This window comes from Geotrypetes seraphini, chromosome 10 (genome assembly GCF_902459505.1).
Source record: "Geotrypetes seraphini chromosome 10, aGeoSer1.1, whole genome shotgun sequence".
NCBI classification, from domain to species: Eukaryota; Metazoa; Chordata; class Amphibia; order Gymnophiona; family Dermophiidae; genus Geotrypetes; species Geotrypetes seraphini.
The window spans coordinates 49,992,209-50,015,944 of NC_047093.1; the positions used below are offsets into that span (position 1 = coordinate 49,992,209).

The window sequence follows — 23,736 nt, forward strand, 5'->3', positions numbered from 1 at the left end:
GATGAGAGGCTCAGTCTTGGCAGTGTTCACTTTCAGACAGCAATGGGACACCCAGGCAGCAATATCAGAAAAGCAGGCTGAAACTTGAGCCTGGCTTTGTGGTGAAATTGCAGGTGCAAGAAGGTTGATTTGGAAGTCAGAGTAAAGATGATACTGAAAACATCAAGAGAACAAGTAAAGAGAGAAGTCGTCCTAGAACAGAGCGTTGAGAATCACCTAGTAGGATAGCAATGAAGGCGGATTAATCAGAGTATATACTAAAAGTGTGATGAGAGAAATAACTAAAACAAGAGAGAACAAAGCCCCAAAGTCTGAGGACAGTGTATCAAGGAGTAGGCAGTGATCAACAGTGTCAAAAGCAGCAAATTAGAAGGAAGAGGACTGAGTAGAAGCCCTTGAATCTAACCAGGAAGAGGTCACTGGAAACTTTGACAAGGGCTGTTTCTGGAATGTAGAGGATGGATGCCAGATTGGAATGAATTGAAACAAATCTCTGAACCTGGAAGATATAATAGAGCAAACTGACAAACTAGAGCAGTGTTTTTCAATGCGAGGACCGAGAGCCAATGACGGTCCCTGGAGACCTATCTCTGTAGTGGTCCCAATCATCTTTATGCTTTTTCTTCTGCTACTTTGGTTCTGTACATAAGTTCGGGACAGAAAGGGTGAAATGGATGAGGGGTAGCACCATTTACTTGACAAGGTATTACCCAGTAGATGAAGATAATTTATTTGGAAATTCCTACCTCCTTGAGGATACCCCCACTGAAAAGTTGGGGGTGGATATCACTGATACACACCAGTTGGCAATGTTGCAGATCTGCTTGGACAGTTATTTGGTAGCTCTCCTATAGCTCATTAGAATGTAAAGTTGCTTCAACTTAAAAATTAGTGAAGACTACTGAACTAGAGAGTACTGTTTTGCCCACTCATAGAAATTACTTAAGTGTGGGAGTGTGTGGTGCAGTCAGTGGTTAGAGTTACAGCCTCATCACCCTGAGGTTGTGAGTTTGATTCCTGCATTGCTCTTTGTGACCCTATGCAAGTCACTTATCCCCATTGCCCCAGGTACATTAGATAGAGTGAGAGCCCTCTGGGACAGTTAGGGAAAAATGCTTGAGTACCTGAATAATTTGTAATCCACATAGAATTGTAGGATATGCGGAACATAAGTTATTTAATAAACACAAACATATGTGTAGCATGTTTTAAATGGGACAAAGCCAACATAGATTTAGTCTTTTCAACAATATGCTACATTTTTTTTATAGTGTGAATTAAAATGTATTTTAGGTATTTATATACCTCCTGTCAACCCCTCCCCCTCTTTATGATGCTATGTTAATGTTTTTATCGACAACCATGGTGGTAAAAGTTCTGACACTCATAGGAATTCTATGAGCGTTGGAGCTTTTACTGCCATGGCTGGCAATAAAAAACTATAACGTGGCTTCATAAAAGGGGGAGGGGCGTTACCTAAGTGGTTTACAATCAAGTACTCAATCATTTTTCCTATCTGTAAACTTTGTTAATACACTTTATTTGTATTTTTAGAAAGTACTGAACAAAAGTACCTTATGAGAAATTCCTGAGCAAATTTGACATGGGATCAAAGGCAGTGGTGTATTGACTTGAGAACGAGTCAAAATATATTTTTAAAAAACCCCAGTAGGGTAAAATAGTCAATATGCTCAATGGAGTAGGGTGAATAGTGGGGTTCCTCAGGGATCTGTGATTGCTTTCTTTATTGAAATATCAGACTACTTTGTTCGATAAGTTTATTACTTAATGAGAGATTATTGACATTCTATTTTACAAATATTTGTATTTTTTACTGCAGTATTGTATTTCGCTGATTGTTCAGCTCTTTTTAGTGTAAACCGCCTAGAACTTGTAAACTATAAAGCTAATAAATTTGTTTTTGTGGACCCGTCACAATTGGAGAATTTTTTGATTGATAAGGTTTCATTAAAAGTTTCAGATACTAATGTAGTTGTTGAAGAAGTTTAAGGACATATTGGATTTGTTCATTTGCATGTAAAGGATGATTATATATTATTATCTATACAAATTTTTACTTTCTGCATTGAGCGGCCCTTGTTAATGAGGACTTGGTGTAAGTCTTAATTTGAATTCTAAGTTGTTTCTTTGAACTGGTTTAAAAAAAAATCTTTTGTAATTTATGTAATAAACGCTAATAAAATATATAATTAAAAAAAGGAGCTGCTTTGGCACGCAGCTCCTGATTGGTGAGGCCTGACTTTAGTACAAGAAGAGGAAGTCAGAGCATACCGCGAGTGATTTCCTTCACTCGCCGACGCTCCAGCTGCCCTCTCCTGTCTCCCCTTCTAAAAACCGTATTCGGGTTTTTTCAACATTCTTGGGGGTTCCTGGAGCAGCGCTATCAGTTTTGGCAGATGCCATTTGGCCTAGCCATGGCTCCACAAACATTTTAGAAAATGAGGGGAGTATTGGCTTTTTGGCGCAAACCCGAAATTCAGGTACTTTCTTTCTTAGACGACTGCTTGATTTGGATGTCTTCCAGCCAGGTCAATTTGTCAGACAAACGGGTGATTTCTTCAATTCTTTGGATGTGAATCTTCAAATTTCCAAAAGAGCTCTTTTCTCCTGTACTAATTATTGGAATATCGGGGTATGTTGTTCATGTAGGAGAGGAATGTGTTTCTTCCCAGATACTGGGGCGACAGGTTACAGTCTCAGGTTTGCAGCCTTCTTCAATCACCAAGAACAAGAGTGTGGGATTCTGTACAGGTTCTAGGATCCATGGTGGTGCCTCTACTTGGAACTTCGGCTCGCTTTTACGTGAGAACGCTACAGCAGTGGCTTTTTGTTCTGGTGGTTCTCAGTATCTTAAGGCTCCAATTGTAGTATCTAGTAGGCTTCTCAAGCATAACTCAATATAATTTGGTGGCTCAGCGAGATTAATCTTTTCAAAGGCATGCCAAGCTGTTGGGTTGGGAGGCTCAGTGCCTTCAATCATCAGCGCAAGGAGTCTGGTATTAAGAGGAGACTCAGTACTCGTTCATTCTTCTTGACTGAAGCATGGTCAGGCTACTGTTTCAGGAGTTTCAGACCATTCTTCCGGAATGATGATAAAGGCCTTTTAGGATAGTGTTACGACGATGGTATATCTCTACAGCCAGGGAAGTACGTGATTTACTCAGTTGTCGAGTAAAATAATGGTTCTACTTCAGTGGGTGGAATCTCATCTTCCTCTTCTGTCATTGTACTGGACAGGAAAAGGGTTTAGATAGACTTTCTCACCACAAAATCTACATCCTGGAAATTCGCTCAGGCATTCCAGTTGTTTGTATAAAGGTGAGATCTCCTAGAACTGGACCTCATGGCCTCGTCTTGAAATTCAAAGCTACCTAGCTTCTTCAGCAGATGCAAGGAGTAGCAATCAGAGGGGGTAGCAGTGTTGCTTCTTTCTCACCTCTGGTTTCTCTTTTTTAAATGTTTTCCCCTGGCTGATGATTGGATGGATTTGCCATCTCAAGCTCGCTTTCAGGGCACAGTAATCGGAGAATCTCCGGATTGGCCATGCCGTCCTTACTATGCAGATCTGATGAGTCTTTTGACGGCTGAACTGTTGATATTACCGGTATCTCTGGATTTACTCACCCAGGGTCTGATCAACATGGATATTCGTCTTACTGTGGTATTATGGCCTAGGTTTTGAAAAGTCATGGCTGACATGTAAGGGTTATGAGAAGCAGGTTATGTCTTCTCTTCTCCAGGTGATACAGACGTCTTCACCTGTGGCTTACGCTACCATTTGGAGGCTTTTCCTTTCTTGGGTACTTCTCAACATTTGGCACCCTTCCAGACCTCCATTTTTTTATATTCTTTCTTGTTTGGCACAAGTGTATTGCCAAGGACTTAGCTTTCAATTCCCTTCAGCTTCAAGTGGCAATCATAGCTTATTACAAGGGCTAGGTATCTCACTCTTTGCTTACTTCTCAGCTTCATGTAGTTCAGTTCCTAAAAGAAGTACAGTATATTCTTACACCTCTTAAGAAGCCTTGTCTGGAGTACAGTCTTAAGGTTCTTCTTTGCAGTTTACAGAAGGCTCCGTTTCAACCTTGTCTTTTGAGACTCTAAAAGGCTGTGACGTTGAACACGATGTTTCTTGTGGCCATGGCTTCAGCTCAATGGTGTTTTGAGTTGCAGGCCTTGTACAGCAGGGATTCTTATTTCTGATTTACGAATTCTGGGGTATCAGTTCGGACAGTACCACAGTTTCTTTCTAAGGTGGTGTCATCCTTTCTTTTATGCCGCTTTCACATATCCTTCCTTCCTTCATGGGAGGAGGAATGGGAAGGCGAGCTTTTCTTCACTGCGTTTCTTAAAAGTGCATATCTAGGTTTCTAATGCCTTTTAGTCATTTAGATCGCCTCTTTGTATGCTTCAAGGGACGCTACAAACATATGGCAGCATCCAAAGTCTCCATCGCTTGAAGGGTCCAGGAGGACATTCTTTACTTTTACTTGATGGCAAGGAAGCGGTTGGCGGAAGAACTTCATGACCATTCAGCCAGAGCGATGGCTACTTCTTGGACTCAGTCCAGAGGAGTTTTATCATGTGGCTACTTGGTCTTCCAAGAATACTTTAACTCAGCATTACCGGTTGGATGTGGGGGCGCGTGCGGAGGCTGCGTTTAGTGCTTCAGTTGTTGCGAAAGTGGTGTTTGCTTCCCACCCAGATTGAGGATTGCTTTGCTACATCTCATTGATCTCTGGATTCATCTGCTGCTGTTGCTAAGGAAGGAAAAATTATGTTCTTAACCTGTTAATTTTCTTTCCTTTAGATTCAGCAGATGAGTCCAGAGATCCACCCTTTCTTGATATTGATGATCAGCTTTTTCTTTTGCAACTTTCAAAGTCTGTTGTTATTGATAGTTGTATTTTGTATTATTACCTTTTGAAATTTGTTATGGGAAAGAAGTTTTTTACATGCTTACATGGGCAAAGAGCAATACTGAAGATGTAGGAGGTGTGCTAGCCAATAGGACCACTTGTTAATCAGTTTCTCTCTCTCCACCTGCTGGTAGATGTGTGCTATCCTATTGATCTCTGGATTCATCTGCTGCATCTAAAGCAGTGGTCTCAAACTTGCGGCCCGGGGGCCACATGCGGCCTGCCAGATACTATTTTGAGGCCCTCGGTATGTTTATCATAATCACAAAAGTAAAATAAAACAGTTTCTTGATCATATGTCTCTTTAGCGATAAACTACAATATTATTATTAAGACTTAGCCAAAAGGAAAGAATTATAAACCATAAAGAGTTTTACCTCATGCAAAATTGTCATTTCTTTAATAAGACATTAACTATTTTTTTCTGCGACCCTCCAAGGACCTACAAATCCAAAATGTGGCCCTGCAAAGGGTTTGAGTTTGAGACCACTGGTTTAAAGGAAAGAAAATTAACAGGTAAGAACATAATTTTTCCTTCCCATTTTTCATCCTATACATACTTTTTAAGAACCTATTCCTTATCATATGACATTTATCACTATAATATCCAACTGAGGCTTTTCTGTATCTTAGAAAATGGATTCGAGTGGAGTGAAAGTGCTAGAGACAGCAGAGGACATTCAAGAGAGACGCCAGCAGGTCTTGGACAGGTATCTTCGCTTCAAAGAGCTGTCAAGTTTGAGGCGTCAGAAGCTTGAGGATTCCTACCAATTCCAGTTCTTTCAGCGTGATGCAGATGAATTAGAAAAATGGATCCAGGAGAAGCTTCAGATCGCTTCAGATGAAAGTTACAAAGACCCAAGCAACCTACAGGTAAGATTTGTGCTGTTATAGTGAGTCTGAGGCAGCCATTTTATTAGTACACAAACTTTCATTTTCAGTAGCTGTGGTTTAATTCTGCTGCTTGGTATTTACAGGGGAAACTGCAGAAGCACCAAGCATTTGAAGCTGAGGTTCAAGCCAATGCAGGAGCCATTGTCAAGCTGGATGAGACAGGGAATCTGATGATCTCCGAGGGACACTTTGCTGTTGAAACAATACGGGTGGGTTTATTGTGCATCTTAACCTGTTTCAATCAGATATGAGTGAGGGAATAAGAGATGTAAATTCCACAAGTTGCTAAGGTTAGGGATGTGCATTTTAATTTTTGTTTCATTCTAACATGTGTAGCAAAATCAGAATCTTGTGTTGCTCTGCAGTATGTCCTAAAAAAAGAAAAAAAAAACAACAACCCCAAAATCAAAATGAGTTTTCTGCCTGCATAGCCATATTAACAGTGGTTTAAAGTTTGTCAATGGGAGATTATTTACTCTTTTAAAATGTACAATCTATCTTGTCCTCTCCAAAGTCTAGGGGACACTCCATGAAGTTGCATAGTAGCACATTCATAGCAAATAGGAGAAAATTATTTTTTCACTCAACATATACCCACCCCCTTTTTGCAAAGCTGCCGTTGTAGTTGCAGCATGGCAAACACTCTAACACCAATTAAATCCTTATGGGCATTAGAGCAATTACCATAGCAACAGCTGCTACCACGGCTTTCTAAAAGAAGCCTCGTAGTTAAGAAGCTCTGGAACTGCTTGCCAAAGCAAGTGGTAAAAGCAGTTAATGTATGTTTTTGTTGGGTTTTTTTAAAGTTCAAACTTTTTATTTTTACAAAGGTGCCAAAAACACATACAACTTAACATAACAGGATGGAATCTTGCTACTTTTTGGGACTTTACTAAGTACTTGTTTCCTGGACTGAACATTGTTGAAAACAGAATACTGACCCTTAGACTGACTCTGTATGTCAACTCTTATGTTGTCAGAGAAGCTCTAATAATATTGCTGAGTATGCGTTAAATGTTATTTTATTTTTTTGTCCTGGTGGTTTCCTCCTGCTGCTTTGGATGTCAACCTGTATTAGGCTATAACACCATGAACTTTCATTTACACCCCAGGGATTTTTCTTTTTCTGACTTCTCCTTCACCTAGCCCAGTTATTGTAATAAAACCATGACACTTTCCAGACCCCATATGAGTAAACGCTTACCACTTAATATTATTTTCCAGTAAAAGAAATAAGTTACTTTCCGTTAGATACAAATTAAATGCAAGCTTGTCTGTGATCAGCGTGCAATGGACTTTATACTGTTGGTAATTTTATGTTCCTGCATTGGTAACCTGTCTGTCCATGGTTTTAGTCTTTCACACCATACAGGACTGCTCAGCGCCCCAAAGTAACTGCCATTCAAGTGGGGTCCCATATCCGAGTAGGTGACTCACTTTTAATGAGATGTTATGCCTGAGTGTTTCTTTCCACCTCACTGAGACAGTGTTGGGAATAACAGCTGCTAAGGCTTTCTTCTTGCCTAAAATCTGGGTGTCATTCATGCTCTTCGATATCTTTCCTGAATATATGAATGCAAGTGTGCATTCTGAATGCAAGTTTCAGCAGGACTTTGTTGTTGGTTTTGGTCTTGATTACTGCTGAAATTTGCATTGTCAAATGTTTTAAGAGGCACATCCTGTCTGATTTGTAAATCATTTTATCCCATTCTGAGAGAACTCCTGTAGAAATTTGACAGTTGGTACATTGTTGTTGGGGAGGAGCTGATCGCTAAACATTTTCACTGCCAGTAGTCTGAAACAGAAAAAAATGATCATAAACCCTTGTTTAGCTCTTTTGGTTATTGGTTATAGAACTGTGGGATATACAGTTTTACTTATGGCTTAAATTTAATTACCTGTTTTTACAGTTAATTGATTCAGATTTTCCCTTTGTGAGGTTCATACCTCTCTGCCAGTTCAGTCCCCAGAAACAGTGTTTGGGAAGTTGAGGGGATGGAAGTTTGGATAGGAATTCTTTGATTTTTTTTTTTTTTTTTTCTGTAGTACTGACAGCCGCTGCAGAGCGGTGTTAATTTAGCATCTGACTCTTTCCTTCAGAGCCGCCTTCTGGAGTTGCATCGGCTTTGGGAGTTACTGTTGCAGAAGACGCGGGAGAAGGGAGTCAAGCTGCAGCAAGCGCAGAAACTGGTGCAGTACTTGAGAGAGTGTGAGGATGTGCTGGACTGGATCAATGACAAGGTAATAAGTTTGCAACTTACTGTGCATTCTGAAAACATCCTGTGAATCATTACCTAAAACATTGATTATAAGATTTTCTATGAGACAGTGTTTGTAGTACACTTACATAGAGTAAGGCTTGTGTAGAGCCTGACCACACCCAGGATCTTCTGTTTCTAATGAAACGGAACCTGCAACTGAAATAGGCTGGTTGGTTGTTGCAAAAACCAAAACAGTAAATTAAACTCCCCCAGTCCCCCCACCACTACCACACCAGTCTCTGCCCTCCATGGGCTTACCTACCTGCCTTGTGGTCTAGTGGCATCTTCAGGGACAGAAACGAACCCCACTTATTCCTGTCCTGTGCAGCTGCTCCATCGCAGTGGCTGCTGAGACTTCCCATGGCAGCCTTGAGAACCTGCTATGGAAAGTCCTGGCAGCCATTTTGCAATTGAAACCAGCATGGGCAGGAGATTTGTTCCTGTCTCTGCTGTTTTCAATCACAGAAAGGCTGCCAGGACCTCCTGTGGCAGACTTGCAAGGAATAGTGGCACCAAGCAGGAGTGAGTGGGGTTAGTTCCTGCCCCTGAAGATGCCACTAGACAACCAGGCCTTCTAAGGTAGGCCTGGGAGGGGGGTGGAGGAGTGATCACAAAGTGGGGGGAAGAAGCAAGTTTCTTGGGCTTTAGCCAAAAATGCACAGGCCTTCCTGCCAACAGCGGGGATGGTCCAGTTTTCGGTGCCAAATTTGAAACTGAAATTCTGCTGGCCTCTAGACCTGTGAATAATGTGACCCGATGAGCATGGCATGTCATTCTGTGTGATTTTGTACTCTTTAGATTAGCTTTCATGTTGTTATAAAAATGTGAAGCATTTTATAGACATTCCTAGCCAGTGTGCCACAGCAGGACGACAAGGTATACTGGGAAACCTGTGGGCCAACAACAAGAACAAAAGAGAATGTGACCAGTCTTACTTTTGTTTTCCTTGGCAAGCAGCACTTCTGGCAGCTACTTTGTTTCCTCCTGCAGTTGGTGTCTTATGGGGCCAATGGGTCATCTTATGGCTATGAACTGAACTCAAAATATTTTTGAACAAGCTGGAATTTGGGCTAGTGCTATGAGAGTGCATATAGAAGAGAGGCCCCAGGTAGCATGGGGCCTGGGGTGCTGTACATGATTGTTAATAGATTCTTGATAAACTCTGCAGGAAGCAATAGTGACATCAGAAGAGCTTGGCCAAGACTTGGAGCATGTAGAAGTTCTGCAGAAGAGGTTTGAAGAATTCCAGACTGATTTAGCGGCTCATGAAGAGAGAGTGAATGAAGTCAATCAGTTCGCTGGCAAGCTGGTGCAGGTAAAAGTTGGTGATGAGAACTGTATACTAGAGTATGGTAAATAACCAAAGGAAATTTTACCTTCAGTCATACATTTCTAATATTCTGGTTTACATTTTACATTTCTAAAATCATAATTGTCTTATCCCCCGATAAAGCATATTTTGCCCTATTTGCATCTACAGAGTGAATGAGTAGAGTATTTACAGGCTCCCTCCTTTACCCCTTCAAGGATGCAAATGGGGTCTCTTGGTGCATCTGTGTTCTCGTAAAAAGATATTCCTTTTGTTCATGTACAGGAGGAACACCCAGAAGAAGAGCTGATAAAAGTGAAACAGGATGAGGTCAATGCTAGCTGGCAGCGCTTGAAGGGACTGGCTCTCCAGCGACAGGGCAAGTTGTTTGGTTCAGCCGAAGTTCAGCGCTTTAACAGGTATAGATTCCCTAATGTTCATTCTCTGCCTGATTTGAAGTAAGCAAAAATGTTGCAGTGTCAGAACTCCTCCTTGGTTCTGTAGTGCTGTTGGATATATGCAGTGCTGTACAGCTAGCTACACAAATGAAACACAAAAGTCTCTCAAAAGATGATGCTTGGGACATATTAGCAAAAAAAAACCCTGCTAAAATGTGTGGGGTTTATTTTTGTAAGGGATGTGGATGAGACGATCAGCTGGATTAAAGAGAAAGAACAGTTGATGGCTTCAGATGACTTTGGCAGAGATTTGGCCAGTGTACAGGCTTTGCTGCGTAAGCATGAAGGCCTGGAGAGAGATCTTGCTGCGCTGGAGGATAAGGTAATTTGAGATTGAGATTGAATGAGCTTGGGGGATAACCTACATCGAGTAGCACGTTAGAACTCTAACCACCTTGCTGGGAAGACTGGATGGGCCACTTTGGTCTTCGTCTACTGTTGTCTACTGTTACTATTATGTTATATTGCTGTAATTTTATTTAAGCTATACTGGGGAGGTGCTGTAAAAATGTTTTAAATATCCTACAAGCTATGGATATATCTTGTCTGGCTGCTGGGATATATCCAAAGTAGGATAGAGAGGAATAACTGGGCAGTTTGGATGGGTTGGTTGGTCTTTATCTATCATCTGTGTTATGTGAAGATGATGCAACAGTCTACTTAGAGTGTAGCATGATTCTTGTGGTGTTTGCAGGAGACAGCGCTGTGCACAGAATCTGACCGTCTGCAGCAGTCCCATCCTCTCGGTGCCTCTCAGATCCAAGTTAAGCGGGAGGAGTTGATCACAAACTGGGAACAGATTCGCAGTCTGGCAGCAGAGCGCCACTCTCACCTGAATGACTCCTATAGGTGAGGGGGAGGGGCTCTAGGGGAAATGTGTAAAATTTAAGAAAAATCCAAGCACTTACAGCAGCAGTGTTAGTCTCATAGTCAGACTCTGTGTGAAGATCTACTTTCTTTCCAAACCCTGCTTCTGTTCCTTAGGCTGGTCAGACTTGGAAATGCTGTTGAGACAGCATTCACAGCCTTTAGGCTTGTGGGGAGGACTGCCAGTGGTTTGTACTAGCCAGACTTGGTGCACATGTACTGGGTTCTAGAGGAAATTGTGTCCTATAGCAAAGATTGTCACTGCAAATGGCTGAGCTAAATTTTGGAGGACCAAAGTGAGGAAAGGAGAGTGTGGCGCAGTGATTAAAGCTACAGCCTCAGCACCCTGAGGTTGGGGTTCAAACCATGCTGCTCCTTGTGACCCTGGGCAAGTCACTTAATCCCCCCATTGCCCGCCGGGACAGACAGGGAAAAATGCTTGAGTACCTGAATAAATTCATGTAAACCATTCCGAGCTCCCCTGGGAGAACAGTATAAAATTGAATAAATAAATTATCTTCTCAGATTAAGCCAATACCATTGTCTGGTGCAAGCCAAATGAAACTCCTCCTGATTCTAGACTCTTGCTTTCTTTTTGGACAAGCTGAATAAATAAGCCACATACAGTATCATCCCTGACAGTGTCAGTTTGGATCTTCCCTACCTGAGCCCAGAACAGCTTAGAAAACTCTGGTTATGCTCCAGTACTCTTTCCTCCCCCAATATATCTCCTTCCCCTCTTTATTGTCTACTGCAGTGGTTCTTAAACCTATCCTAGGGGACCCCCCAGCCAGTCGGGTTTTCAAGATATCCCTAATGAATGTGCATGAGACAGATTTACAATATAATAGAGGTGGCAGACATGCAAATCTGCCTCATTCATATTCATTAGGGATAACTTGAAATACGACTGGCTCAGGGTCCCCTAGGACAGATTTAAGGACCTAGTATGTAAAGCACTTTGGTTGCATCACAGGTAATATATTGAATGCATTACCCATTACATAAAATGCTGTGCATCATGGTATAGTGTAAACCAGGGCTTCATGAACATTTTGAAACTTGGACTCACTATCAGCTGTCTGAAACTTGGACTGACTCTGTCAGCTGTCTGAAACCTGGGATCTGCAAACTACTGCATGCATGTCATTTTTGTGTTCTCATCTCAGTTTCTCTTTCTTCTTGCCCTCAGCATAGATTCTTGTTCTCTTTGCTTACCACATGCTAAGTTTGGTTCCTCAGTTCATATCTCCCTCTCATATGCATACATTCTTTTCTTACTGCCCCCGTAACCTTTTTGAGCTCTCTTCCCTTCTATGTCCTCATACTTTTACATCTGGTGCCAGATTAGGGTTTCAGTGGCTCTGACCGGAACTAGGATAAAGTCTTCCAAAAAGAACTAGCTGCAGCGACATCCTCGAAAAAGTGCATAGAGCCTCCATGAAAGATTTTCAGTCTTACAGCGTACATCAAGTAGAAGCGGATCTTCTCCCGAAACAACTGGGAGCACAAGGGAGAGAATGCATGCTGTGCCTGTGTGACTTTCGCAGAATAAGCCTGAAAGCAAAGGACTGTTTTATTGTCATAGTTTAGTTTCTCTCCAGTATAGAGCGCATGAAGGATAGCCATTTTATAGGTGTAATTTAGAACCTTTAAGATAACCACCAAAGGCCGGCCTGTTGTGTCATGCTGCTGTCTCAAGTGGTGAGCCTGCTCAATGCACAGAGGATCTGACAATGTGGTGAGCTGAAGGGATTCCACCAGCCTCGTTTCCAAGAAGGAATGTAAATTCTGTGCTAGCACCATCTCCAGTAGACCAATCAACTGCAAATTATTTCTGTGGGAACGATTCTCTAAGTCCTCAAGTTTAGCCTCTATGTCTGCGAATCTGATGTCAAGATTTGCACTGAGTCCTCCACTGTGCTGACCCTGTTCTGGACTGATTGAAGATCCATTGCAAGTGCTGTAAAACGCTGATCCATAGACTCCAACTTGTCCAAAATCAGCTGAAGTTGTTTTCCCATGGAAAGTTCTAAAGCTGCTTGTACCTTAGTGGTGATCTCCGCTACCCACACCGAGCTTGGAGAACGTGAAGCGGGCGATGCTGGGTCAGCCATCTTTGTATTTTGCATCTTTACTTTTTCTCGGTCTTTTCTCAGCGGTTTTGCAACCATTGTATGTATTTCTGAAGCACCTGTACTAAGCATATATTGAGCTCTCCATACGGCAATCGTTGAAGAGAGAGTTAGAGCATAAGACCCTGGATTTTATACAATTTCAGTGCAGGGTCCATCGGAGCTGCTGCTGGCACGCCCTCATAGCTCCATGGCTCCACCGGAAGTCTCCCCAGAGACTTTTTTGTGGTTCTGGCAGCAATGATCAGAGATTGCAGTGGGCGGTTTGTGATATTTTTCCCCCAGATTTCATCCTAGCAATGTACTTTGCATTTTGTATGAGCAAGCAAGGGAAGGATTTGGCTTTAGGGAACCTGAGGGGTCTCCCAATCCTTCTCTGTCTCGATCCCCGGATCCGGTGTCCAAGAGGTTGAGGTTGGACCTGGAGGAGGAAGACACTTTGGGGTCTGGTTTCCCTTCTTGGGAGCTAGGAGATATGGGGAGAGAGTTGGAAGATTCTCTGGATCTGCAGGATGCAAAATCTTGGAAGAATGAGCCTCTGGTGGGTGAGGAGCCTTCAGTGGTGCATGTTTTTCACAGAGATGAGCTTCAGGAACTTATTGGTCAAGTGTCTGCAGTTTTAAAGCTTGAGAAGAGTTCCCCAGAGGCTCCTTGTATGGTAGATCCTTTGATTAAAGGGATCAGGAAGTCCTTGCATTCTTTCCCTATGTATCAGGATATTAGGGATGTTATCCAAGCCCAATTGAATTCTCCAGATTCCCCTTTTTGCTTGCTGCATTCTATGGCTCTTCTAGTAAAGGGTGTTTTCGGGAGGCCCATTAGATAAGGCTGGGCCAAGGCAGAACTTCTCAGCGTAGTTGTTTTTTCCAGAGAACTGTTCTTTCTAGGAGGCCATCGCAGGGGTTAAGATTCCGGTCTCTCGGCCTCAGGTCCCAGTCGCTCCACCCAATGAAGGTCTTGGGATCCAGCCTTTGGTGACCTTTGGAGGAAGGTTGCAACAGTAATACCAGAGCTGGACCCAGATTACTGTCAATCGTTGGGTTCTGGAGATCATCCGAGAGGTGTATGTCTTGGAATTCAGCTGACCTCTGTTGGATGCCTTTGTCATTTCTCACTGTTGGACTTGCTGGAAGATAAGAGGGGTCGAAACGACCCTAGAGCAGCTTTACCATTTAGTATCTAACCAGTTAGTATTAGTGGGGCATCTGGCAAACCTCCTCCCCAAAACCTACCATGTTTTTAAAAGCATCTAGATTTATTTTTATGCAGCAGTGTTCTATGCCAGAGCACAATGTGAATTTAAACGTGAAATACCGTATGTATTCTTATAACACATTCAACACCTCCATCCCTTCCTTCCCTCCCTTCCTTCCTTCCCTCCCTCCCTCCCTCTCATAAGAATCCTTAAAACTCAGGTAGTGAAGGGCTTTCAACCTTCCATAGCATTTATCATGTAAATAAAAACCCAAACTTAATATTTTTTCATGGACTTTCCAGCTTTATGATTGGCTGCAGGGGTTTGGAGGACTAGGAACAAAATTGGTGGGGAGTCATGGGCTTTCTTGAAAGCATGGAAATGAGGCGGTGAGGCTGAGCCCTGGGCCATTCTTCGGGAGACACTGCACCCACTCCATTCAGACTGCAACAAGTGGCAGCACCTTTTTAACAGCAGTTGTCACTTGGCATGCTGAGATCGCTTTCCCTCCCTCAAGCTTGGTTAGGTGGTAGCCCTTAGCCATATTTTCTGTGGTTCTCTCTCTCTGTCTTCTCTTAACATTCAACCTTTAGTAAATGATTCTTGTATCTTTAGTTAGGTCATATATTAGAATTTGAGGGAAAAGTAGAAGAATCTCAACCAGATACATTTGATGAGCTGATTTGATATTTATATGCTGTTGTGTACTATGCTATGTTTTTCTTTCTCAGACTACAACGCTTCCTGGCTGATTTTCGTGATCTTACAAGCTGGGTAACAGAAATGAAGGCCTTAATTAATGCAGATGAACTTGCAAATGATGTGGCAGGAGCAGAAGCCTTGCTTGATAGACACCAAGAGCATAAGGTACTAAAAGGGAGAAATCTTCAAACCCTGGCCCAGTTGCATGCATCAAAGTTCCAAAGGTACACTAAAATCATCCACATAAAATAATTCCATCCACATAAAAGTAAATCATCCACATAAGAGCCTTAAAGGACCTAGTCCGCTAGGGATACAGGACCCAACACGGTCCGCGTTTCGACAAAAAGTCTTTTTCAGGGGTCCCTGAAGAAGACTTTTTGTCGAAACGCGGACCGTGTTGGGTCCTGTATCCCTAGCGGACTAGGTCCTTTAAGGCTCTTATGTGGATGATTTACTTTTATGTGGATGGAATTATTTTATGTGGATGATTTTAGTATACCTTTGGAACTTTGATACTTTCAAATAAAGTCCATTTGGGAACATCGTCACTCCACAGAGTTTTTTTGTTTTTCTCTGGATTTTCTTCTTTGTGGATATTTTGGGGTCAATTCCTTTTGTTTTTTGCCAGTTGCATGCAACCTTTTTTTATTTTTAAATAATTTTTCACTTGCTGTTGTATAATGAAGAAACCCGAAGGAGGACCGGGGAGGGGTATGGGTTTGAATGGGGGTTGGGAGTGGGGAATGCTAGAGTTGTGTTGTCGTTTTCTCTGTCAAAATGTGAACTTGTTCATTGTATTCCATTATGCTCTTGTCTTTCCTTGTTGAGCTCAATAAAATATATTTGACAATAAATGAAGAAACCTGTTCAGTACTGACAGGATATTCCCAGTGCATATTCTAGTGCAGTAGGCACATCATTTTGGAGCAGGTGAGTGTAGTTACCCTCTGATTGCAAGATCTGGTAGAGAGAGCCTCATTTACATTTTTCTGCTCCACCTCCCATCACTCTGGGCTGTTCTCCAATTAGTTTTACTGTCTACATGTGAGATGGTAGGAGCTTGTCTGTTCTGCTTGTATGTTGGGTTTTTGGGTTGGTTTTTGTTTTTTTTTCAATTTTGGGTTTTTATCCTGTCATGATGCTTTTCAGTGTTGCAGAGGCTTCCAGTTTCAGGACATCTCTGGCTGCAGAGAACATAGACTCTGAGAATAGTAGTCTGTAGTCAAGAGGCAGCCTGCCTAGCAGCCAGCCCAGGAGCTCAGGGACCATTCCCTTGGGAGCATGGTTCACTCCAGGTTTTGTCTGTAGAGAGCTTGACGCAGGCTGAGTTGCACTGTGGCAGTTTTGCACCACAACTGGGAGCTGACTGCATTTCCTTCCCCCCAAATTTGCGGGTGGGTTCCGGTGGGGATTGAGGTCTCAGTTTAGCCAATTGGACTGAGGGGCAGTCTGAAAAACAAGCCATTCCAGGTTTCCAGGCTTTCTGAGGCAGAAGTTCTCTGGCTGTAGTTTCAGCCCTTTGCAGTTCCCAGAATTCGCATGGCACAGTGAGTAAGACTGTGACAGTCTATTACAGAAATCGAGGGGTTGGGGGAGGGAAGTATCTTTAAAAGTGATTTTAAAGGTTTCTGGGGCTAGGAACAGGGACCTGACCTCTAAAATCTTATTAACTAATTTTTGACCCCTTATTTTGCTTCCATGAGCCATTTTTGATGCTAAAATTTCTGCTGCAGTAGCCCTCTTGGGATTTCCTGATTTTAAAATAAAAGCGTCTATCTGCTTCAAAACACTATGATTAAGCTCAAAATAAATCTAGATCAGGGGTCTCAAAGTCCCTCCTTGCGGCCACAATCCAATCAGGTTTTCAGGATTTCCACAATGAATATGCATGAGATCTATGTGCATGCACTGCTTTCAATGCATATTCATTGGGGAAATCCTGAAAACCCGACTGGATTGCGGCCCTCAAGAAGGGACTTAGATCCCTGATCTAGATGGACTCCTCAGACCAGGATATCAAGGATTCATGCCAGATTTGTGATGGCTGTTTGGCTGAGAATTGTCTGTGTTTCACATGGCGCGTGTGTGTGGTGGTGGTGGGGGGGAAGAGGAAGGGGGAGCCACCAACTTGGCTCGGTTTTTGCTCCAGAATTTATAAGTATGATGTATGAAGTGTATGTAAATTACACTGGTCACAGTGACTCCTCAGGGGTCATGGTTGTGCCAGGAGTTTGTCCCTCTAAGAGTGCATACTTGTCCAATCACACCCAAACCCCGATTGAACCAGCATCCAAACACTCACAACTTCATATATTTGAGTTGGGGGGAAAAATCAAGAAGTCAGAGAACCAACTTCATAAGGAACCTAACACAACAAGAATCTAAACAGACATTCCTGTCCCTCCCCCTTCAGCCCCATTCACAAACACTGGATTCAGTGCCATAGAATAACATTTGCATTACTAAGAATACAGAAAAGTTATAATGTGAGTCATACAAAACAGCATATCACCATCGATGCAAAGTAATTTATGTGAGTACTTGAAAATTATGCTAGATGTAGTCCTGTATATATGGTAATTTGTGGTAGGTGTTATATTTTTATTTTTAAATCTTAGGTGTGTTATGAGCATATTTATTTTTTGTTAGGGTGAAATTGATGCCCATGAGGACAGTTTTAAGTCCACTGATGAATCAGGACTGGCTCTACTTGCAAGTGGCCACTATGCTTCTGATGAAGTTCGTGAAAAGGTAAGAAGTATTTTTTTTTTTTTTTCCCCCTCAGAGAGGCTTTGATTGTTGATAAGTTAACCATGAAGGTTTTGAGAAAGATTGGGATTTTCAGTTTGTTTTCATAAAAACTTTTACATATTGGAGATAAGAATATGCTTGTATCGGACATTATTTCCCAAGTGGCTATAAGCTCTCCAGACTCTACCTTTATGGCTTCTCAGAAAAAATATGCAGAGTTTGCAGTGCATGTTGGTCTAATTCTGTTGGGCAGGGAAGAAATCTAAAATCCAATTTACAAGGGTTTATAGGGGATGAGCTAGGGGGAGGATTGGGTATACCAAATAGCCGTACTTATAATCATGCTTGTTCCCTGAGACATATACAAGGATTGGCTTTTAGAATTAGATAATTATACTCATTTAGAATTTGAGTGAGATATTTAAATCACTCTAAAAGGGTACTGCAGGCTAAAACTACTAGGTTGACTCTGGCCCTACATAACCATATTTTGTTGACCTCCGAGATGAGTTTAGAAGGCACTGTTGACCCTATGGAAACAGGATGGGAGTGATTGTGATTTTCTGCCCATAGTGTGCAATTTGGCTTTTTCCTCCGGACAAGACAATTGCTGTATTCAGAAGATGGGCGGAAGGAGGCCTTCAGTATTTGAATCAAGTGCTTGAGGTTGATGGGGAATCTCCTGTCTTGAGACTTTACAAAGACTATTTCAAGTTCAAAACTATTAGCCCATTATGTACAAGCCTCGTAGAAGGGAACAGTTTTTTTTCTTGGGGAGGGGGCTAGCAGAAAGATATGATTGTTTGTTACATTATCTCCAGATCCTGTCGGTCTGTCCTGCATAAAGTGCTGAATAAAATCATTGTAGTTTTGGGTTTGGAACATGGACTACAAATTTGGGTATCAGGGTGACATCTAGAGAGAGCTTTTATTCATTAAAACAGATTCCCATACTGTTTCCCATACTGTTTCATAGTGTCTGGCTATGAGAATGCCATTTTTGTATAGTGCAGTGGGCATATTTTTCTCAACTCCAAGTCCATGGGGCAGGTTGAGTCCCTATTTCAAGTTGTCTTAAGTGTGCAGTAGCTGAAGGATCCTTTTCACATGTTTTTTGTTTTTGTGCAAAGATGCAGTATTTCTGGAAGTATATACAACAGTATTTGACAGCATTATTACTTTTGACCCTCTGGGATTTTTTATTTGGGAATGCATTGGCTTTTGGCTTAGTGGGTGGGTTGGGTGCTATTGTTAAATAAAGCTGAAATAAGTACGTAGGAAATGTTTGTTACAATATTGGACATAACCTATGGCCCCTTCTTTCTGGCATTGGAGAAATGCTTTTCATAATTTTATGATGCTGGAAACACGAGATGCCTGTCTGACATTGTGTTGTAAGAAGAGATGTTGGTTAATATAGAAACCTTATGTACAGAGTTTTACAATCCATAGTACATAGTGCCATGCTCATTGATTTAGACTTATAAGCTGCACTTTGAGTCCTTAGTTTGACTGTCTTGGAAGAGTTATGGATTATTGGTGGGAGGGACGAGATGGTTGTTAGGGGAGGTTTTTAATGTAATGGGAAGTTAAAAGACCAAAGACTTCTCATGGTTGAGGTATTTCTTAATGGTATATTATAGGATGGGTGAAAGCCTCGGAAGTGGGGAGATTTTTCTCCAGCAACACAACTCTGAGGAAAGGGATGTTACCAGTGGTGTGCCTCAAGGTTCTGTTCTTGGGCCTGTTCTTTTTAACATTTTTATAAACAATATTGCTGAAAGGTTGTCAGGTAAGATTTGCCTCTTTGCAGATGATACGAAAATCTGCAATAGAGTAGGCACGCTGTATGGTGTGAATAACATGAAGAAAGACCTGGCGAAGCTTGAAGAATGGTCTGAAATTTGGCAGCTAAAATTTAATGCTAAGAAATGCGAGGTCATGCATTTGGGCTGCAAAAACCTGAGAGAACGGTACAGATTAGGGAGTGAAGAGCTTATGTGCATGACAGAAGAGTGGGACTTGGGTGTGATTGTATGTGATGATCTTAAGGTGGCTAGACAAATTGAAAAGGTGATGGCGAAAGCTAAAAGAATGCTAGGTTGCAAAGGGAGAGGTATGGCCAGTAGAAAAAAGGTGGTATTGATGCCCCTGTATAAGACTTTGGTGAAACCTCATTTAGAATATTGTGTACAATTCTGGAGGCTGCATCTTCAAAAAGATATAAACAGGATGGAGTCAATCCAGAGGAAGGCTACTAAAATGGCTTGTGGTTTTCATCATAAGGTGTATGGGGACAGACTTAAAGATCTCAATCTGTATACTTTGGAGGAAAGGTGGGAGAGGGGAGATATGATAGACGTTTAAATACCTACATAATGTAAATGCGTATGAGTTGAGTCTCTTTCATTTGAAAGGAAACTCTGCAATGAGAGGTCATAGGATGAAGTTAAGAGGTGATAGGCTCCGGAGTAATCTAAGGTAATACTTTTTTACAGAAAGGGTGGTAGATGCATGGAACAGTCTCCCAGAAGAGATGGTGGAGACAGAGACTGTGTTTGAATTCAAAAGGGCCTGGGATAGGCACGTGGGCTCTCTCGGAGAGAGAAAGAGATAATGGTTACTGCTGATGGGCAGAATAGATGGGCCATTTGGCCTTTATCTGCCATCATGTTTCATTTTGTTTTTGTTTTTTTTATAACTTACATTGTTCAGTGCTTTTGATTTGTTTAATACAAGGATTTCTTAATAAATATTGGAGGTAATGTCTTAATGTTTTGTGATTTGGGGTTTATTGTGCATTGTCAAAGTTGTCTGTTTGAGAAGCTAATAAAGACTACCAATAAATTTAAAAACAACAAACCCAAAACCCATGAAGGACTCCCCCATTTCTGCTACTAAATCTTTCAAGACAGAAGCTAAAGGGGAAAAATGACTCTAGGGTAGGAAGATCAAAGGCCACTTGGGAAGCATGGAAGAGGAGAGGCCCCAAGAACATATGGAGGTGAAATCTGATCTGGTGATGGCAGCCCTGAGCAAACAAGCTATGTAGAGTTTATAGGGACACCACAGTAACTGCTTACTGGGAGAATGTCTGAAGTTTGCATTCATCAGTGCTGTGCATTTAAGGCACTTATACTGTTACTCTCTTCCTTAGGTGAGCATGCTTGCAGAGGAAAAGGCAGCTCTGTTGGACCTGTGGGATCTGCGCAGACAGCAATATGAGCAGTGCATGGACCTACAACTCTTTTATAGAGACACTGAACAAGTGGACAATTGGATGAGCAAACAAGAGGTAGGCACAATTCAAACCTACGGTCATAGCACTGCATCTGTTCATTGTAGCATCGGATGTGTTTGCAGATGGTAAAATATACTTCTGGGTGTACTGGCAGTGCCTAGTCTTGTGAATATGTGTAACAAAATCTAGAAAAGTACTCTTCTAAAGGTAGGCGTGGAAATCCTAGAATCTGCATGGCTCCTTCCATGAGAGATAACAAGGAGATGGCCTTTTTAGAATGACTGACTTTTTGTTTGTTTGTTTTTTGAGGGGGGGTGTTAAGAGAAGTCAATCATGAAAAGTAGTTATAAAATGAGAGTAGGGAAAAGGATAAAGTCGTGTTCAATATTAGAGGAGCAAATCACAAGCTAACATATTTTGTAAGCTTTCATATATAGTAAGAAGCTGCCCTCATATATCAAGGCATTATATTGATTGATGCTAGTTCACATATGTCTGTGCTGATGTTTTGCTGTGACATAAGGAACATCAGCTGACACTATCAGCAAAGGCTCTTGAGAATTTAAGCATTCTTTTTGCTCAGGAAATTCAACAGATGATCAGGTATGTTATTCTCAAAATGCCTGGCTTGGGAGGGGTAGGGGACTGAAATCTGTAAGACATTTATAAGAAATAAAGATTATTTATAAAATGAAATTTTGATTGGACTATCTTAATATGGGTTCCTTTTACAAAGCCGTGGTAGCATATCCTGGTGTTAAAGGGGTCCTGTATTTCTTGTTTTGGGAATGAACACTCCCTCCTCCCTTGAATCAGAACAATGTGCAAAAGATATCAGAAAATATGAACAAATTATAAAACACATTCTAATATGAAGGGGAAAGGTGGGAGACTGGGAAGGTATTAGAGGGGCCCGTTACATATGATGATGATAATGGAATGGGTTTTAGCCAAGGAAGGTAATCCTAGAAAATGAGCAATTTTTCAACATATTTGAAAACCTTTCTTCTATCGTTGCTGAAAAACCTGGCAGTCACAGCTGATTCTTTCCTTCAAGTATCTATATAGTTTTATTTCACCTATAGGACTTGATTCACTTTTGCTTCATGTATTTTGATACAGGAAGTTGTAGCAGAGAGAAGGCTTCCAGGGCAACTCTAGGTGAAAGGGATAGATGGTGGAGAATGCTAACTTGACTGTATGTGAAGAGAGAGAGAGACTATGACACTGGACACCACCAGGGGAGGGAGGATTGCAAGGAGAGAGAAAGACACACATACACACAAAACACACATTGTACTTGTAAATTACTCCTTCATTGGTTTATAATTAGAAGTTAGCATCTCATCTCATATCAGTAAGCTTTGCAAACCTGTGTGTTCTGCTGGTCCTCAGTTTTGACCCTTAATTTGGTAGAATATTGGCACTTTTCCTCCATTCAGACCAGAGCCTGTAGCTGTCATTCTGGTCCAGTTCTGCATTCATAGACTAGCACAAGAATTTACAGGCCCTAGTCTTCACAGATGGCTCTATACACCCTGCAGTTTGTGGTTAGTGGCATTTAAAGTTATCCGATTTGCAAGAGTAACCTTAATGGATGAATTAAAAATGTACTGGTTAGTGGACTTGTATTTACTTATTTAGCCTTTTCATTGGTTGGTCGAGGCACAATTACATTCAGATATAGCAGGTTATATTTTCCATTTATATCTAAGGTAATGGAGGATGAAGTGATTTGCTTAAGGGTCACAATGAGCATCAACTGGACATGAATCCTGGTTTTCCTTGTTCTTAGGCTATTGCACTAACCTATGGACCACTCCTTTGAACTTAGCCCTAAACACTGTCACTGGTGCATTTATATTGCTGCAGGCATTCCTGCTGAACGAAGACCTGGGAGACTCTCTGGACAGCGTGGAAGCTCTGCTGAAGAAGCATGAGGACTTTGAGAAATCACTCAGTGCCCAGGAAGAAAAAATCACTGTAAGTTAAGATCTTTGTCCTAAGCTGGCAATGATGTAGAACAAAGATCTTGAAAAAAATTGTGGGAAGTAAACGTGTGTCTTCAAGTACAGATCTTTGGGATGAGGTTGGTTGAAGTCTTTGAAAGGCATGCTTAAAACTTGTACCTTTTCAAGCATAAGTTTAGCCCCATTCATTTGCATTTCTTTTTTCTTTTTTTTTTAAATTCTTTATTCATTTTCAAAATTACATTAAGTGTATATGTATATTCAATCACATTAACAATAAATATATCACTTATATTCTATCATTTGTATATTACATAAATTCTTATCACTCCCCCTTCCCATCCCTCCCTACCATAAATTCCATAATCATATAAATACATATTAATAAAATATCCCCCCTACCCAATTGAACTGATACATTTAAGGGAAACAGTTTCATCTAATCCATACAATATTTTGTTAATGGTTTCCACACATCCTGAAATTTCTTGAAATATCCCCTTTGTAATGCAATAAATCTTTCCATTTTATAGATATGGCATAAAGAGTTTCACCAAAAGTTGTAATTTAATCTCTTCCAATCCTTCCAATTATATGTAATTTGCTGAATGGCAACACCAGTCATTATAAGTAGCAATTTCTTAAGATAAAGTTATTGTGGTAATCCTCTGAAAGTTTACATCTTATTGTTTTTAAGAGTTTTGCTTACAGTGTTAATATATTTTCAGGCATTGGATGAGTTTGCTTCTAAACTGATTCAGAATAATCACTATGCCATGGAAGATGTCTCTGCACGTAGAGATGCGGTGAGTTGGCAATTGATGCTATTGGTTACCTAGGGCACTTTTCCCAATGTTTACCAGTTTCTGTACTGTGGGACATCCTACCAGTTATTTGCTCTGTTTCAGGACTTTTGTGCAGCGGGAGTTCTTCAGTTTTCCAGTGTGTTCAGAGCTTTTGTACCATGGCCATTCTAAACTGTTTACTGTGGGAGATTATCCTGGTTATCT

At 41.3% G+C, this 23,736-nt stretch overlaps 1 protein-coding gene across 8 annotated transcripts in view; it reads left to right on the forward strand.

Moving 5' to 3' along the window:
- SPTAN1 (spectrin alpha, non-erythrocytic 1) overlaps positions 1 to 23,736 on the forward strand; it is a 160,683-nt gene that overhangs the window by 29,842 nt on the left and 107,105 nt on the right. For all 8 annotated transcript variants that reach the window (XM_033960196.1, XM_033960194.1, XM_033960195.1 and 5 more), the window contains exons 2-13: positions 5,574 to 5,813; positions 5,918 to 6,043; positions 7,935 to 8,075; positions 9,264 to 9,410; positions 9,690 to 9,823; positions 10,040 to 10,184; positions 10,557 to 10,711; positions 14,791 to 14,926; positions 17,414 to 17,515; positions 20,673 to 20,810; positions 22,629 to 22,739; positions 23,455 to 23,532. In XM_033960196.1, the coding sequence (XP_033816087.1) occupies positions 5,577 to 5,813; positions 5,918 to 6,043; positions 7,935 to 8,075; positions 9,264 to 9,410; positions 9,690 to 9,823; positions 10,040 to 10,184; positions 10,557 to 10,711; positions 14,791 to 14,926; positions 17,414 to 17,515; positions 20,673 to 20,810; positions 22,629 to 22,739; positions 23,455 to 23,532 (1,650 nt within the window). In that variant the 5' untranslated portion in view covers positions 5,574 to 5,576. The remainder of the gene's footprint in view (positions 1 to 5,573; positions 5,814 to 5,917; positions 6,044 to 7,934; positions 8,076 to 9,263; positions 9,411 to 9,689; positions 9,824 to 10,039; positions 10,185 to 10,556; positions 10,712 to 14,790; positions 14,927 to 17,413; positions 17,516 to 20,672; positions 20,811 to 22,628; positions 22,740 to 23,454; positions 23,533 to 23,736) is intronic.